The sequence below is a fragment of the Anolis sagrei genome, chromosome 6 (assembly GCF_037176765.1).
Source record: "Anolis sagrei isolate rAnoSag1 chromosome 6, rAnoSag1.mat, whole genome shotgun sequence".
In the NCBI taxonomy this organism is placed as follows: Eukaryota; Metazoa; Chordata; class Lepidosauria; order Squamata; family Dactyloidae; genus Anolis; species Anolis sagrei.
The window spans coordinates 77783040-77796456 of NC_090026.1; the positions used below are offsets into that span (position 1 = coordinate 77783040).

The 13417-nt window shown below is 40.3% G+C and overlaps 1 protein-coding gene across 2 annotated transcripts in view; it reads left to right on the plus strand.

Moving 5' to 3' along the window:
- LARS2 (leucyl-tRNA synthetase 2, mitochondrial) overlaps positions 1-4407 on the plus strand; it is an 84526-nt gene extending 80119 nt beyond the window's left edge. For both annotated transcript variants that reach the window (XM_060781782.2, XM_067470206.1), the window contains exons 20-21: positions 1008-1135; positions 3741-4407. In XM_060781782.2, coding sequence (XP_060637765.2) covers positions 1008-1135; positions 3741-3920 — 308 coding nt within the window. In that variant the 3' untranslated portion in view covers positions 3921-4407. The remainder of the gene's footprint in view (positions 1-1007; positions 1136-3740) is intronic.
- Positions 4408-13417: the final 9010 nt, after the last annotated feature.

The window sequence follows — 13417 nt, forward strand, 5'->3', positions numbered from 1 at the left end:
TAAAGGTAAAGGTTTCCCCTTGACATTCAGTCTAGTCGTGTCCAACTCTGGGGGGTGGTGCTCATCTCCATTTCTAAGCCAAAGAGCTGACGTTGTCCATAGACATCTCCAAGGACGTGGCCAGCATGACTGCATGGAGCGCCGTTACCTTTCTGTTGATCTACTCACATTTGCTTGTTTTTAAACTGCTAGGTTGGCAGAAATTGGACCTAACAGCAGGAACTCACTCCACTCCCCGGATTCGAACTGCCAACCTTTTGGTCAGCAAGTTCAGCAGCTCAGTGATTTAACCTGCTGCACCACCGGGGGGGGGGGGGGCTTGTATTATATTATGTTATGTTATGTTACTAGCTTTTCTGTAATTTTCAGACTTTAAGCCGCCCATATTGTTCCATGGCTTTGGCCCTCATGCAATAATGAATAATCATTCTAGTAAGAGACACATTGGATCAGATCATGATCGTTGTTCTCAATTATGTTTTTTAATATCAGTCTATTCCAATTCAGTCCTATGTATGTTCAATTGGAAGAGATCTTCATCTAGTAAATTAATTTTGCTATACTGTATTATTTAATTTATACCCTTCCCTCACAGTTTTCCCAATGCTGAGATTCAAAACAACTTAAAAAAATAGATGGCAGGACTATGAGAAGCGTGTTTGGGATGTTCAATCTAAACATATTTTGAGATTGCAGCTTGAAATAACATTGACAATGAAACTCGCTTTGCCTGCCCTACTTTAAAAAATCTCTTAAGGCCCCTTTCTCTTCATTTTCTTTCTTTGGCTGTTGCTTCACTTTGATCACCAAATTTGTTCCCCTTAAACTCTTCACCTGTGATCTACAATCTAGTTACATAATCTAGTGCATTTTCGGTTTCCAGTGTGTCATCTATTCTTTGGAAAAACAAACAGGCAAAGGTAGGGCCAAGGGCTACAACTGAATAACCAAACAATAAAACAAATGTTTATTTCAACAAAAGACAATAAGTCATTGGTGTGTTTCAGGTTTATCTAATGTTCCGAACAAACTTTGTAGTCATCACCACTGGGACATGGAAGTACTGCAACAGCCTTGGCCTACTGTGGATCCAGAATACCTTCGGCAGCCAGATGTAGTACAAGTGTCTGTTCTGGTAAGATCGTGTACTCCTACTTTAATTGTGGTAACTAAGACATATTTCAATATTACTGAATTTCCTATTACTATTCTCACCTACTAGAGGACCAATATGTGTGGTGCAGAACTGCCCTGTTCCCACCCTGAGCTATGGAGCAGTAGCAACAGTAATCCTAAAATAACTTTGTTTACTCTGGAGAAACTTACGAAGAAGTCATATGAAGGAGGTTAATTCTGCCCAAAGACCTGATAAATTCATCCTTGTTGTCGGCTACGCTCCTGATGGAAAGACTAAATCAGAAGAGAATACTGTGTCCAGTAAAACTATATGTTGTCATTGTCCTCCAAGTCATCTTTGTGATTCTTAGGCTCCTTCTAGGCCCTTCCTATGCTATTTTTTTTCTAAATAGTCACTCTTTAAACTCTCCAGGACAAACTGTACTCATTTTAATTTTTAAAAATCAGAAGACCAAAACAGATATTCAGCCACTTCCAGTTCCTCCCTCCCTTTTTTAAAAAAACTAGCATCACTGTGGCATCCACTGCTAGGAAATTGGGCCCCAGGTCTCTGAATTTTGCCTGTATCTGCATAGAAATCTCATATAATTTATAGATACATATCAACCTTTATTATACATGAATGTATATTTGACTTGCAACTCTATTAAACCAGAACAAATACATAAACACAGAGCTACTGTTGAAAATCGCATCCCGAAATCAAGACCCCTTCTATAACATGTTAATCCACTGACCTTTATTCTCCTGCATTAGGCCCACTCACATTCCACCTCATTGCTATCACTGGTGTGGGCAGAGAAGTAAGTGCAAAATACAATCATATCAAGGCACATGAAGTATGCAAAATATATTTATTCCAAATTTTGTTTTCAGACAGTTCCACTTGAATTAGTATTCTAAGCCACAGCCTGACATTTGTCGCAATAAGTCAGCCTAATGACATGTTGCTTTCTTGGACAATTGTAGCCCTATCTAAATTGGCACAATGTACTCCAGTATTTCTATTTGCTGCTGGATCTATAGCTGTCCACATTCAGCCTGAAGTTCCAACAGGACACAACATGAAAGAGGTCACTGCACATTTGGGCTTTGTACTGGAAACATAATAACAAATGCATCTGATTTGTGGGCTGGGCCAGACATTATTGTAGGGTTGTGTCAGCTACAGTACATGTGAGCATCTGGAATTGAACGTCTATGGAGATTCAGGTTATCTGGGCATAGATTAACTTAACTGACTCTAATTGAGAGATGGAATGTTAAAGAAGTCCAGACATTCTGGAAACATTTTCACAACTATTTCATGATGGACTATTTATTTTCAGTTATTTATTATAGCTGTGTTTATCCTGCCTTTTGACTAAAGGCTTTTTTTATCAACATCGAATTCTGTAGTCATATGTGGATCCAGGTCAAGAGATTGTGTTCCCCTGCACAAGAATGTTGTTGAGCCCTTTTCTGTAACTCAAGACATCTTTGGAAATTAAAACCTACTCCTAGTTCCAGTCACCAAATACGGAGTGAGGCAGCATAACTTCCTTTTTTCAAAACTTAATAAAACCCATTGTATGAATCAGAATTTTTTTAATAATGTAGGCACATACCTAAAGGTTTGTTTTATGTAGTTTTGAAGATCAAATTAGGTAGGTGAGCCCCCCCCCCCCCCCCCATTCTCCGTTCTCCATACACTGAGTAAACCGATTTCTGGCGTTTGTCATGACTCTTGCCAGCATAGCAGGCATTATGTTGGCAATTTCTTCCTGGATGTTGGTCTTCAAATCTTGTAGGGTCCTTGGACGGTTCACATAAACACGGGATTTTTAAAAAAAACCCATAGAAAAAAAATCACAAGGGGCCAAATCTGGAGAGCGGGCCAGCCACTCCAAATCTGCTTGAAAAGTAGGCCTCAACGGCAAAAGCATGCTCCTCACGGTTCCAACGCATGATGGCGACTGAACTGTGTCAGGACAAAACTTTATAATCCCGCCTCTCGAACGAGACCACTAGCGGTCCGCTACGTTTTCAACCGACTGAATAGCGCGCATTTTAAAAAAGGAAGTTATGCTGCCTCGCCCTGTAGTATCTATAGTTTTGAGAGAGACTTTGGATAAGTGCCCTTTGGTAACCTCTGTCGTCTGGAATGACTTTCCTGGAGACAAACAAACTGCAATTCTCTGAGTAGCACCAGGTCTCACTTCCATTCTAATTACTTGCAACAATTCTAATTTAATATAGAAAATGTAAATGGCTGGAGCCAACTTCCTGGTGTTTTCTGGACTATCAGGCAAGAAAAAACATTGGAGAAAGGGAATCTAAAATAAGCATTAGCAGCAATCCCTATTGAGAGATTGGTCAAAGATGCCAGATCATAAGCACTCCTTCATAAGCACTCAGAATCAGCCCAGAGTGTCGGAGAGGAACCTGTCAACATAATAAAAAAATAAATGTCTTAATGCACTGAATATACTATATCTGGATAAATGTAAGCATATTGTTCTATTTTGTAGGAGTATGTATTGGGAAAATGGAGTGGGAATCAAGAGAAAGCGTCCATTTTTAGATGTCTCTTTTGGCTATCATCTTTGTCTTTTTCTTTCCAGATTAACAACAAGCCCTGTGGTAAAGTTGGGGTGCCTCAGCATGTAGCCCGAGATGCAGAAGCAGTCCGTGAATTGGTTGTTCAAAGTGAGCTAGGCACTGAATATCTTCAGGGACGTACAATTACAAAGTTCTTCTTATCTCCTCGAACTGCTCTCGTCAACTTCCTCATTCAGGAGTAGGAGACAGAGACATTTCTGAAACTGCCTATTTAACTTTGCCAGATGAAATTTATCAAAAAAATTTTTTTTTTTATCAGACTTGGTGAGGTACAGATATGGAAGTACAGGCATAGCTTTAGAAACATATTTACATGAAAAGAGCTCCTACTTTGAGGAACATGCTGACTGAGCAGATTCCAGAAGTTAGCAGTACCAGTCCATATTCCTATGCTACACATTTGTTTATTTGCATAGATCGAAGGACAGGTATCTCCATTATCACTTTCCATGAAATGGAAATAAATTTGACATATTAGGATCATGCATACTTTCTCATTAGAAATGGACGCCATACAATTTTACTGTCCCACTTGAGCAAAGATGCCATGGGGCAAAAGAGAGATGGAGATAAAATAGAGAAGTCATATAAACTGGGTGAATATAAGCCATGCTGTACATTTCTCTGGCAATCATGTACAGAAAATAAAACGTTGGTTTTTATATCCAAGTTTCTTAATGGAAACTAAAGTGTCTTAATTTAAGTACTGTATATACTCAAAGATAAGCTGAGTTTTTCAGACCTTTTTATGGGCTGAAACAGTCACCCTCGGCTTATAATGGGGTCAAGCCGGGCAGCGGAACCTGGAGGCCATTGCTTGCAACATATTTCTCCCTCATCTTCTCCTCCCTAAACACTGTGCTTTCTTTTCTTCTTCTGCTCTGCTTCTTCTCCGAGGCTGGAATGTTTTGAAAACGGGAAGGAGGTGGACAGAAGCTTTTGCGAGTCAGGAATATCAACTAATCGTATAAAAGCATTTTCTCCTGAAATATTTGTTAATCTCTATAGGCATTTTCCTCTGCAAGCCTTTGCAGTCTCTATGTACCTACATATCTGTATCTATCTATATACATTAATTTTATATATGAATTTTCCCTCATATGTTTTCAGGTTTTTGCAAATCCTATATATGAATTTTGCCCTCACGTGTTTACAAGTCCTCTGCAAATCCTACATATAGATATTGATAAATATATAGAGGTACCTGTATATCTGTGTATGTGTATATATAATTTTATATATGATTTTTTCTCTCACATGTTTGCAAGTCTTTGCAAATCCTATATAGATATAGTTATCTATATATAGAGAGATGTCTAGATAAATATATATGAATATAGATATATAGGGCTTGCAAATATTGCAGGAGGGAAATGTATATATATTTCAGGGGAAATGCATATGTGAAATTAGTATATGTAATTATAGATCTATATCTAGCTCTGCATTGTTTTTATAGGCATTGAATGTTTGCCTGTTACTATGTTGGAAGCTGGCCTGAGTCCCCATGGGGTGATAGGGCAAGATGTAAATGAAGTTTTTTTATTATTATTATTTGAAACACAACAAAATGAGTCCACAGCAGACACTCTGCTGGCTGTTGTATTGGATCACATGTCAGACATTTCCCAAATGTTTAGGACTGTGTGATGTATCAGTGAGTAATGCGTGCCGATCCCAGTAAGGTGGCCTTCTGCAGCTGGCAAATGATAATCTTGTCAGCGTCGATTGTGTTTAAGTGCAGGCCAAGGTCTTTAGGCAGTGCATCCAGTGTGCCGATCACCACTGGGACCACCTTTACTGGTTTGTGCCAGAGTCTTTGCAGTTCGATCTTTAAATCCTCATATCAGGTGAGCTTTTCCAGTTGCTTCTCTTCAATCCTGCTGTCACCTGGGATTGCAACACTAACAATCTATTATTATTATTATTATTATTATTATTATTATTATTATTATGAAGTTATTGTTGATACCATATTGTTTTTGTTGACCCTACTTTTCTACTTACAGAGCTAGTTTACTGTTTTTCTTTGAAATACGGTAAGTATTCAAAACATTTAACCTAATTAAGTAATGTTTATTTTATTGGTATCTATTTTTATTTTGAAATTTACCATTGCCCCTGCATTTCCCACCCTAGGCTTATACTTTTAAGTTTTTCCAGTTTTTGTGGTAAAATTAGGTGCCTCAGCTTATATTCGGGGCAGCTAATACTCAAGTATATAGGGTATTTGGCACAAGTTGATGCTCAGCTCAGTGAAGGTCATATTATACTTGGTTCCTTACATACATACATACATACATACATACATACATAAAAATTAGAGCTCTTTGGTGAACCAATCATGAAAGTAACATCCACTGTTATAACCCATCACCTGCTTCCCCAGTTCTGCAACACCGTTCTTATTGTTCAGAAGACAAAAGCCATCTGAAAACATTTTTCAGATGGCTTTTGCTGTGTTTTTTATCAGTTCCCACGTAGCTTATCAACATGAAATGAGGTAATGAAAATTATTTCTAAGGGAAAAGAACCATACTTAATTTATTACCTCCGTACTTCAAAGCAATGGGTTGCTAATGGATGAGGTCCAAGCCATGCAGTGTTGCCAGAGGATATCCATATATGCCAGTCTCGATCTTTTGTTTAGCCCTGACTCTCACACAGCTTTAGTCGTTCAACAAGAATAAAAGTTGTTACCTTGTCAGTGCACTGTATAATGTGTAAGTAAAAAATGAGGTGCCTTTTCAAGTACAGCAAGTCAATGATGTCCTTCTGTAGTATGCAAAGCAGGTTTCTTGGACGGTGCAGCCACTTGGCTGGCACAATACATCAGCTGTTAAAAGGCACAGGAAATCTTGACTGTGCAACAAAGACTTCAGGTTTCCTGGCTGCAGTTCTTTGCAACCATGTCTCTAGTTCACAGTGCTTACTGTGCACTCTTTTTCCTTTGTGGAGTTTGCAAGCCATGAGTCATTGATGAGCTGCCCATTTTGACAGCTTCAAAATGCCAGGCCAGTGCAGTTTGGCCTTTAGCTTGTTAATTCTGGATGGCAAAAACTGAGGACAAGTAGTTCGAACAAAACCAGATTGTAGTAAACGGGTGAAACTGAACAAGGCTGTTGTGGAAACTATTACAGCCTTCAGAAAACTGAATCCCCATCCCCGCCGTGTCATAGGTTACTAGGATATTAAAAGCTAACTGTGGAAAATGTCTCTGAGCATGCTGGAGGAAGTTCCTGCAGTGTTGCTGCCTTTGTTAAACATGTCATCCTGCCATGGCTGTGAACCTCAAGTGTACAACAGGCCTTTCTGCAAACCCAACCCCTGTTACGTACATAGATTCAATCCCGAGGGACCATGTTGAACTACAAGCTTTGTTCAGATCCCTGAGTTCTGTTGGCTGGATGTCCTTTTCTAAAGACTTTTTCTGTTGTTGGAAACATGATAATGAAATAAATCTCTGTATTTGTATGGAAATTCATATGTACCATTACAGTGGTATAGCTGCCACCTTGCCATGAAGCATAAATTCATACGTAAAGTTGACTTTTGCTTATTATCAGGTGTTGGTGGTGGCGGGGAGGGCCTTCACACAGTTAAAACTTGTGCTCCAGCTGTGACCATACCTCGAAAAGCCTGACTTGGCCATGGTGGCCCACGCCTTAGTTACATCCAGAATGGACTACCGTAATACACTTTACATGGGGCTGCCTTTGAAGACAGTTCAGAAACTGCAGCTACTGCAAAGATCGGCTAGCATACTAACTGGAGCTAGCTACAGGGAACATACCACGCTCCTGCTGAAGCAGCTCCACTGGCTTCCGACAAGTTTCCAGGCGCAATTCAAGGTGCAGGTTAATACCTATAAAGCCCATATGCTTTGGGTCCAACCTATCTTTGAGACTGCATCTCTTTCTACAAACTGCCATGGGCTCTGAGATCGACAGAGGAGGCCCTTCTCTCGGTCCCACGATCGTCTCAAGTATGGTTGGTGGGGACGAGAGATAAGACCTTCTCTGTGGTGGTCCCCCAGCCCTGGAATACCCTCCCAAAAGAGATTAGATTAGCCCCCACCCTTCAATCCTTCCGTTCCAACCTGAAAACATGAATGTTCAGACAAGCCTTTGACCTTGAGTAGGCTGAATTTATTTATTTATTTATTTGTCTGTTTGTTTATTTATTTATTTATTTACAATATTTATATTCCACCCTTCTCACCCCGCAAGGGACAAAGGGCGGATTACAATGTACATATACATGGCAAACATTCAATGCCATAGACACACAACATATATAGACAGACACAGAGGCAATTTAACATTCCAGCTTCTGGCCACCAGGAGAGCTGTTACTTCACCGTCCGTTTGTGACACTGATGAAGTTCTTTCCTCATTCTTTGCATACTTCCTGGATATTTTTTATGGCCTCGTAAATTAGTTAAGTTTGCCTCCCACATAAGTTTTCGGGCTGAAAAGGTCGACGACAAACTACACAATTTTGGTCGGGAGCTCACTCCAACCCAGGCTGGCTTAGAATTCATGACCTTCGGTCAGTAGTGATCTTAATGCAGCTGACTCCCAGCCAGCTGTGTCACAGTCCCAGTGAATGGGGCCATATGACAATGACACTTGGCACTTGTGAATTGATGGCAGTTTTATCTACTGTTGTTTTAAAATTGTATTGTTTCGATTTTAACATGTGTTGACGGGGGGTTGTTGTTTTAATTTTATGTAACTTGTTTTATACTCTTGTACTGTTTATATGTGTACCCTGGAGTGCTTTGTAAGCCACCCTGAGTCCCTTCGGGGAGATGGTGGCAGGATATAAGATTATTATTATTATTATTGGCCTCTCAGTGTCTCGCTGGGCTAGTGAACCCATCTAAACTTTGTCCTTGTGAAGTCTTTTATTCTCATATGACAGGATCTACCGTTTCTGGATTTTGTTTGGTTGTGCCATGAGTTAAATAGTATTTTAACCAAAATTTGGCAGTTTTAAGTGCCAATGAATTCAGTGCCTTGGGTATTGTGTATGACAGAGGAAAACAAAAATAATCATTAACAAAATTGACTATATCTAAATACCACATATGTGGTGACTATTCTCTGTGGATCTTGGTTGGCCACTGGTTGTTTCAGAACCAGAATTAGTATAGCCTGGCCAGGAAAGGTGCCTTTTAGAGGCTGTAGGTTGTTGATGTTAGCGTCTAAAATAACGTCGCTGTTTTGTAATGGATTTTCACAAAGCTGCTGACTTACACAGTTGTATGTATACACTGTGGAACAGGTACATTTTTAAGTGTTACTCTAGCCATATATGTAGCTTTTGATAGAATAGGGAAGGTTAACTGACATCCCTTTGGTGTTTGTTTTGCTGTCTGTGTCCCTGTTCAGAATATGTCACCTCATTTTCTGTCCCTGTGATAATTGGATTCTGAAAAAATTGGCTTGTGGAAATAAAGATTGGTGATAGAGCTTCACTGGAGACATCTTTTCCCCATAATAATGCTTTCAGGAGTGAATTTCCCTTCCTAATGGTAGATTTCTCTCACTTCTTGTTGTCTCACCCTCGTTCTTAACTATGAGTCATTTATAAGTCAGATGTTTGTAACTCGGGGACTGCCTGGCTGCTTGGCTTTCTCAGGGTCCTTCCACACAGCCATATAACACATAATATCAAGGCAGAAGATCCCATAATATTAGCTTTGAACTGGAATATATGGCATGTGGACTCAGATATCCCAGTTCAAAGCAGATATTGTGGGATTTCCTGACTTGATATTCTGGGTTATGTGGCTATGCAGAAGGGCCCTCAATCTCCACTTTTAAGGGAAAGTGAAGTCATCTGTTTTGAAAGCTGAAAACTTTCATATTGAATAATGATGGCAAATGTATTTTTAAAAGTATTTTCCCTGTATTTTTCCTCTCCCACTGGTCCACTACAGCAGAAATGCTAGAGAATGTTAATTAGCACTTTACCAATTGTTCTGTACCCTAAATGCATTGCAGCATTTTACTGAAAGAGACAGGATTTCTCATGCATTATGTTGGGGATTCGACTTGCATCGTAAGCAACATGCTCAATTAGAGAAGGCTGAAAGATCACAGAAAGGCCTTTATGCTGTTTCAGCACAAACAAGGAAGGAGGGGGTGGGGTGGGAGGGGAGTTAACATCCTGAACTTAATGCTCCATATGTGCGGATGATAAAAGCAGCCTTTTAGGAAAGAAGAATTCTAACTGGCCATTAGCAAGAGACAAGAGACGCATAGTGCTCAGATAGCTCCTCCTAGAACATGAATCTGCAGCTAGCTAGAACTTTGAGGGCAGATCTACATACATAAATATTAACAAAACTATGGTTACTTGTAAAACATTACTCTATGTCCAACAGTTAGCAGACTACATGTACTCTGCTTCAAAAGGTTTTTGACAGTGGAGCTTCTTTTTACATTTTATTATTTTATTTATTTACAGTATTTATATTCCGCCCTTCTCACCCCAAAGAGGACTCAGGGTGAATAACAATACACATATACACGGCAAACATTCAGTGCCGTTTTTGGCATACAAGACATACAGACAGAGGCCATTCATCAATTCTTCCACCGGATCCTGGAGGTTGTTCAATTCAGCCACAGAGGGAGCTGTCGCTTTGTCCACTATGATTTTTTGATTGTAGTATTTCCTCCTTGCTCTCCTGCATTTTTATGGTGTCATAAATTAGCCTCCCTGCTTTAAGCGGTCCCTAATTTCTCTACTCACAGCTCACAGCTGTTTTCGAACTGCTTAGGTCGACAGTAAGCTGGGCAATTTTTAAACAGCTTTTTTAAAAACAGCTATTAACAGTCAGGCGCTCAACCCTGACTCTGCATTCAAACTTGTCACCTTTCAGTCGGCAGTGATTTATTGCCCCTTTTCCTTAACCTCTAACTCTGTGGTTCTCAACCTGTGGGTCCCCAGATATTTTGGCCTGCAACTCCCAGAAATCCTAACAGCTGGTAAGCTGGCTGGGATTTCTGGGAGTTGTAGGCCAAAACACCTGGGGACCCTTAAGTTGAGAACCACTGGTCTAACTGGAAATTTTTAGCACCAGAGAAGGGTGGTGAAGACAAGCAGGGGGAACAATGTTAGACTGCCACAGGATGTCTGCAATAAACAATGCAGTAAAGCTTGATCTGGGAAATAATTGGATTCTTCTCTAGCTGATCTTGCTGTATCCAAGTGTGCCTACCTGCAACAGGCAAGGTAAACAGCGGTTACCTTCAGAATCTCTTAGTGCAGTGGTTCTCAACCTGTGGGTCCCCAGGTGTTTTGGCCTACAACTCCCAGAAATCTCAGCCAGTTTATCAGCTGTTAGGATTTCTAGGAGTTGAAGGCTAAAACTTCTATGGACTCACAGGTTGGGAACCACTGCCTTACAGAGTATTCATGAACTTCAAAACTCAAAAAGCGGGAGAACAAATAAATTTGCTTTAGTACCTGAAGCCAACCTGTTTTTAAAATGCATAGATCTCAAATCATAAGAAAAGAGGAGGGAGGGGAAGCCATCACTTAATGCATTTTAGAAAATGCCCTCGATAGAAGATTCAGATAAACAAAGGGTTCTGTTTACTTCTTCAAAACTTACCTGACCTTGTTTTATTCCATCTGTGCATGCTGTTAGTTTTCAGTATCCTATCTCCATTCTCCCAGTGTTATTTCTGCTTCTGGTACCAAATTTTCTGTTAAGGAACTAATGTCTAAGAACACATCCATTTCCACTGGGGTATCTGTAGGCTGAAATCCGCTGTATTCCTAGCGCCCTTCCACACAGCCATATAACCCAGAATATCAAGGCAGATAATCACAATATCTGCTCTGAACTGGGTTATCTGTTCTGGTTTTAGTTTGTTGTTTATGTTCTGGTTTTAGTTTGCTGTAACATGTTGTCCGGGCTTGGCCCCATGTAAGCTGCTTCGAGTCCTCATTGTGGAGATGGTGGCGGGGTATAAATAAAGATGATGATGATGATGATGATGATGATGATGATGATGATGATGATGATTATTATTATTATTATCTGAGTCTTCACTGGCTTATAATCCGTTCAATGTGGATTTTATACAGCTGTGTGGAAGGAGCCCTAACTACATGTTTTAGTGTGAAATTGGAACAGAAGTAGGAATGTTGTGGCCCTTCAAATGTTGTTGAACTGCAACTCTCAGCAGCCCAGTGGTAATGAGGGCTGTGAGTTCCAATTCAATAACATCAGCTGGATCACGCTACTACCATCTTTAAACAGTTCCTCTGCCTATGATGGAACAGACCTTCCCTGGAAGCAACAGTGAATCTACTCTTGGCCTCTCAAACCAGAACCATTGGTTTCCTTGAAATGGTATACAACAAGAATGGGAAAAGTAGAACCCATGGAGAGCATGTAGCCCAGTCCCTGTTTTATCCAAGCACCCACATTCACCAGTCCTGGAAAGCTATTGGAAGTGGCAGATTTGCCAGAAAGCTGAAAATATGGCCAAAAACTAAATCACAACAAGGAATAATTTCAAGTTGATTTTTGGGGGCTGAAAATGGCACTTTGTTGTTGTGAGGCCCAAGTACAAGAAGTTAGCCATACTTTGGCATATCATTTTCATATAGTGGTTAAGTGAACGAATAAACAATGAGCCAGGACATTCCTTGCTCAAATTTCTAATTGGCCAATATGCCAACCGTTTCAGGAAACCTGGAACAGGGAAAATATTTTGTAATACTATGTAACAAAATATTTATTTATTTCCTACATGTATACCCCGCCTTTCTCACCCCCAGGGGGGAGGGCCTAGGGCGGCCTACAAGAATAGATCTACAAGAATGTATTTTTGAAACCTTAAGATCACTTTCTTTGCATAGTAAGCCAGTTCTAATATGATACTTGAACATGTTTCATGTAGGCTGTAAGCTGATAAATGCCAGGTGTGTGCTTTTTAAAATATACCAGATTCTAATAACTAAAATTGAAAGTTACCTCGGAAGGTCAAGAGCTTGAACATTGTTTCAGTCCTAAATACCTTGGTGTCACCATAGATCGAACACTAACATATCGTTTGTGTTCGATCTAAGAACACTAAGCACAAGAACACTAAGCACAAAGATGGGATGCCGACCCAAAATTAATAAGAACATCAGCCCTGGCCTTGTCTTAACTGCTGAGGAAGCCTGCCCTGTTTGGCACAAATCTGCCCATGCGAAGCAGGTGAACATAGCACTGAATGAAACATGCAGAATAATCACAGGATGCTTCAAACCTATACCTGTTGATAAATTCTACAAGCTAGCTGGCATTTCCTCCCCACTGTCCAACATTGGGGAAGCAATATGAGAGAAATAAGGTTGAACACTGTGAAAGCCACCCACTGCATGTCTATCAGCCTCCTCCCAGTAGACTTAAATCAAGAAACACTCCTCTTAATGTTCCCCCAGCAACAGCAAGAGGATCCCTCTGGGCAGTTAAACCAGGAAATCCCAATTGGATGCTCCCCCATGAGGGTCTGTCTTCAGGGTCAAACCAAGAATGGGCAACTTGGAAGTCCCTGAACAGACTCAGAAGTGGAGTGGGGTAGATCAAAAGACAACCTGGCAAAATGACACTACCTAAAAGAATCCCCTACCTTGTGTGACTGTGGAGCAAAACAGACAACTC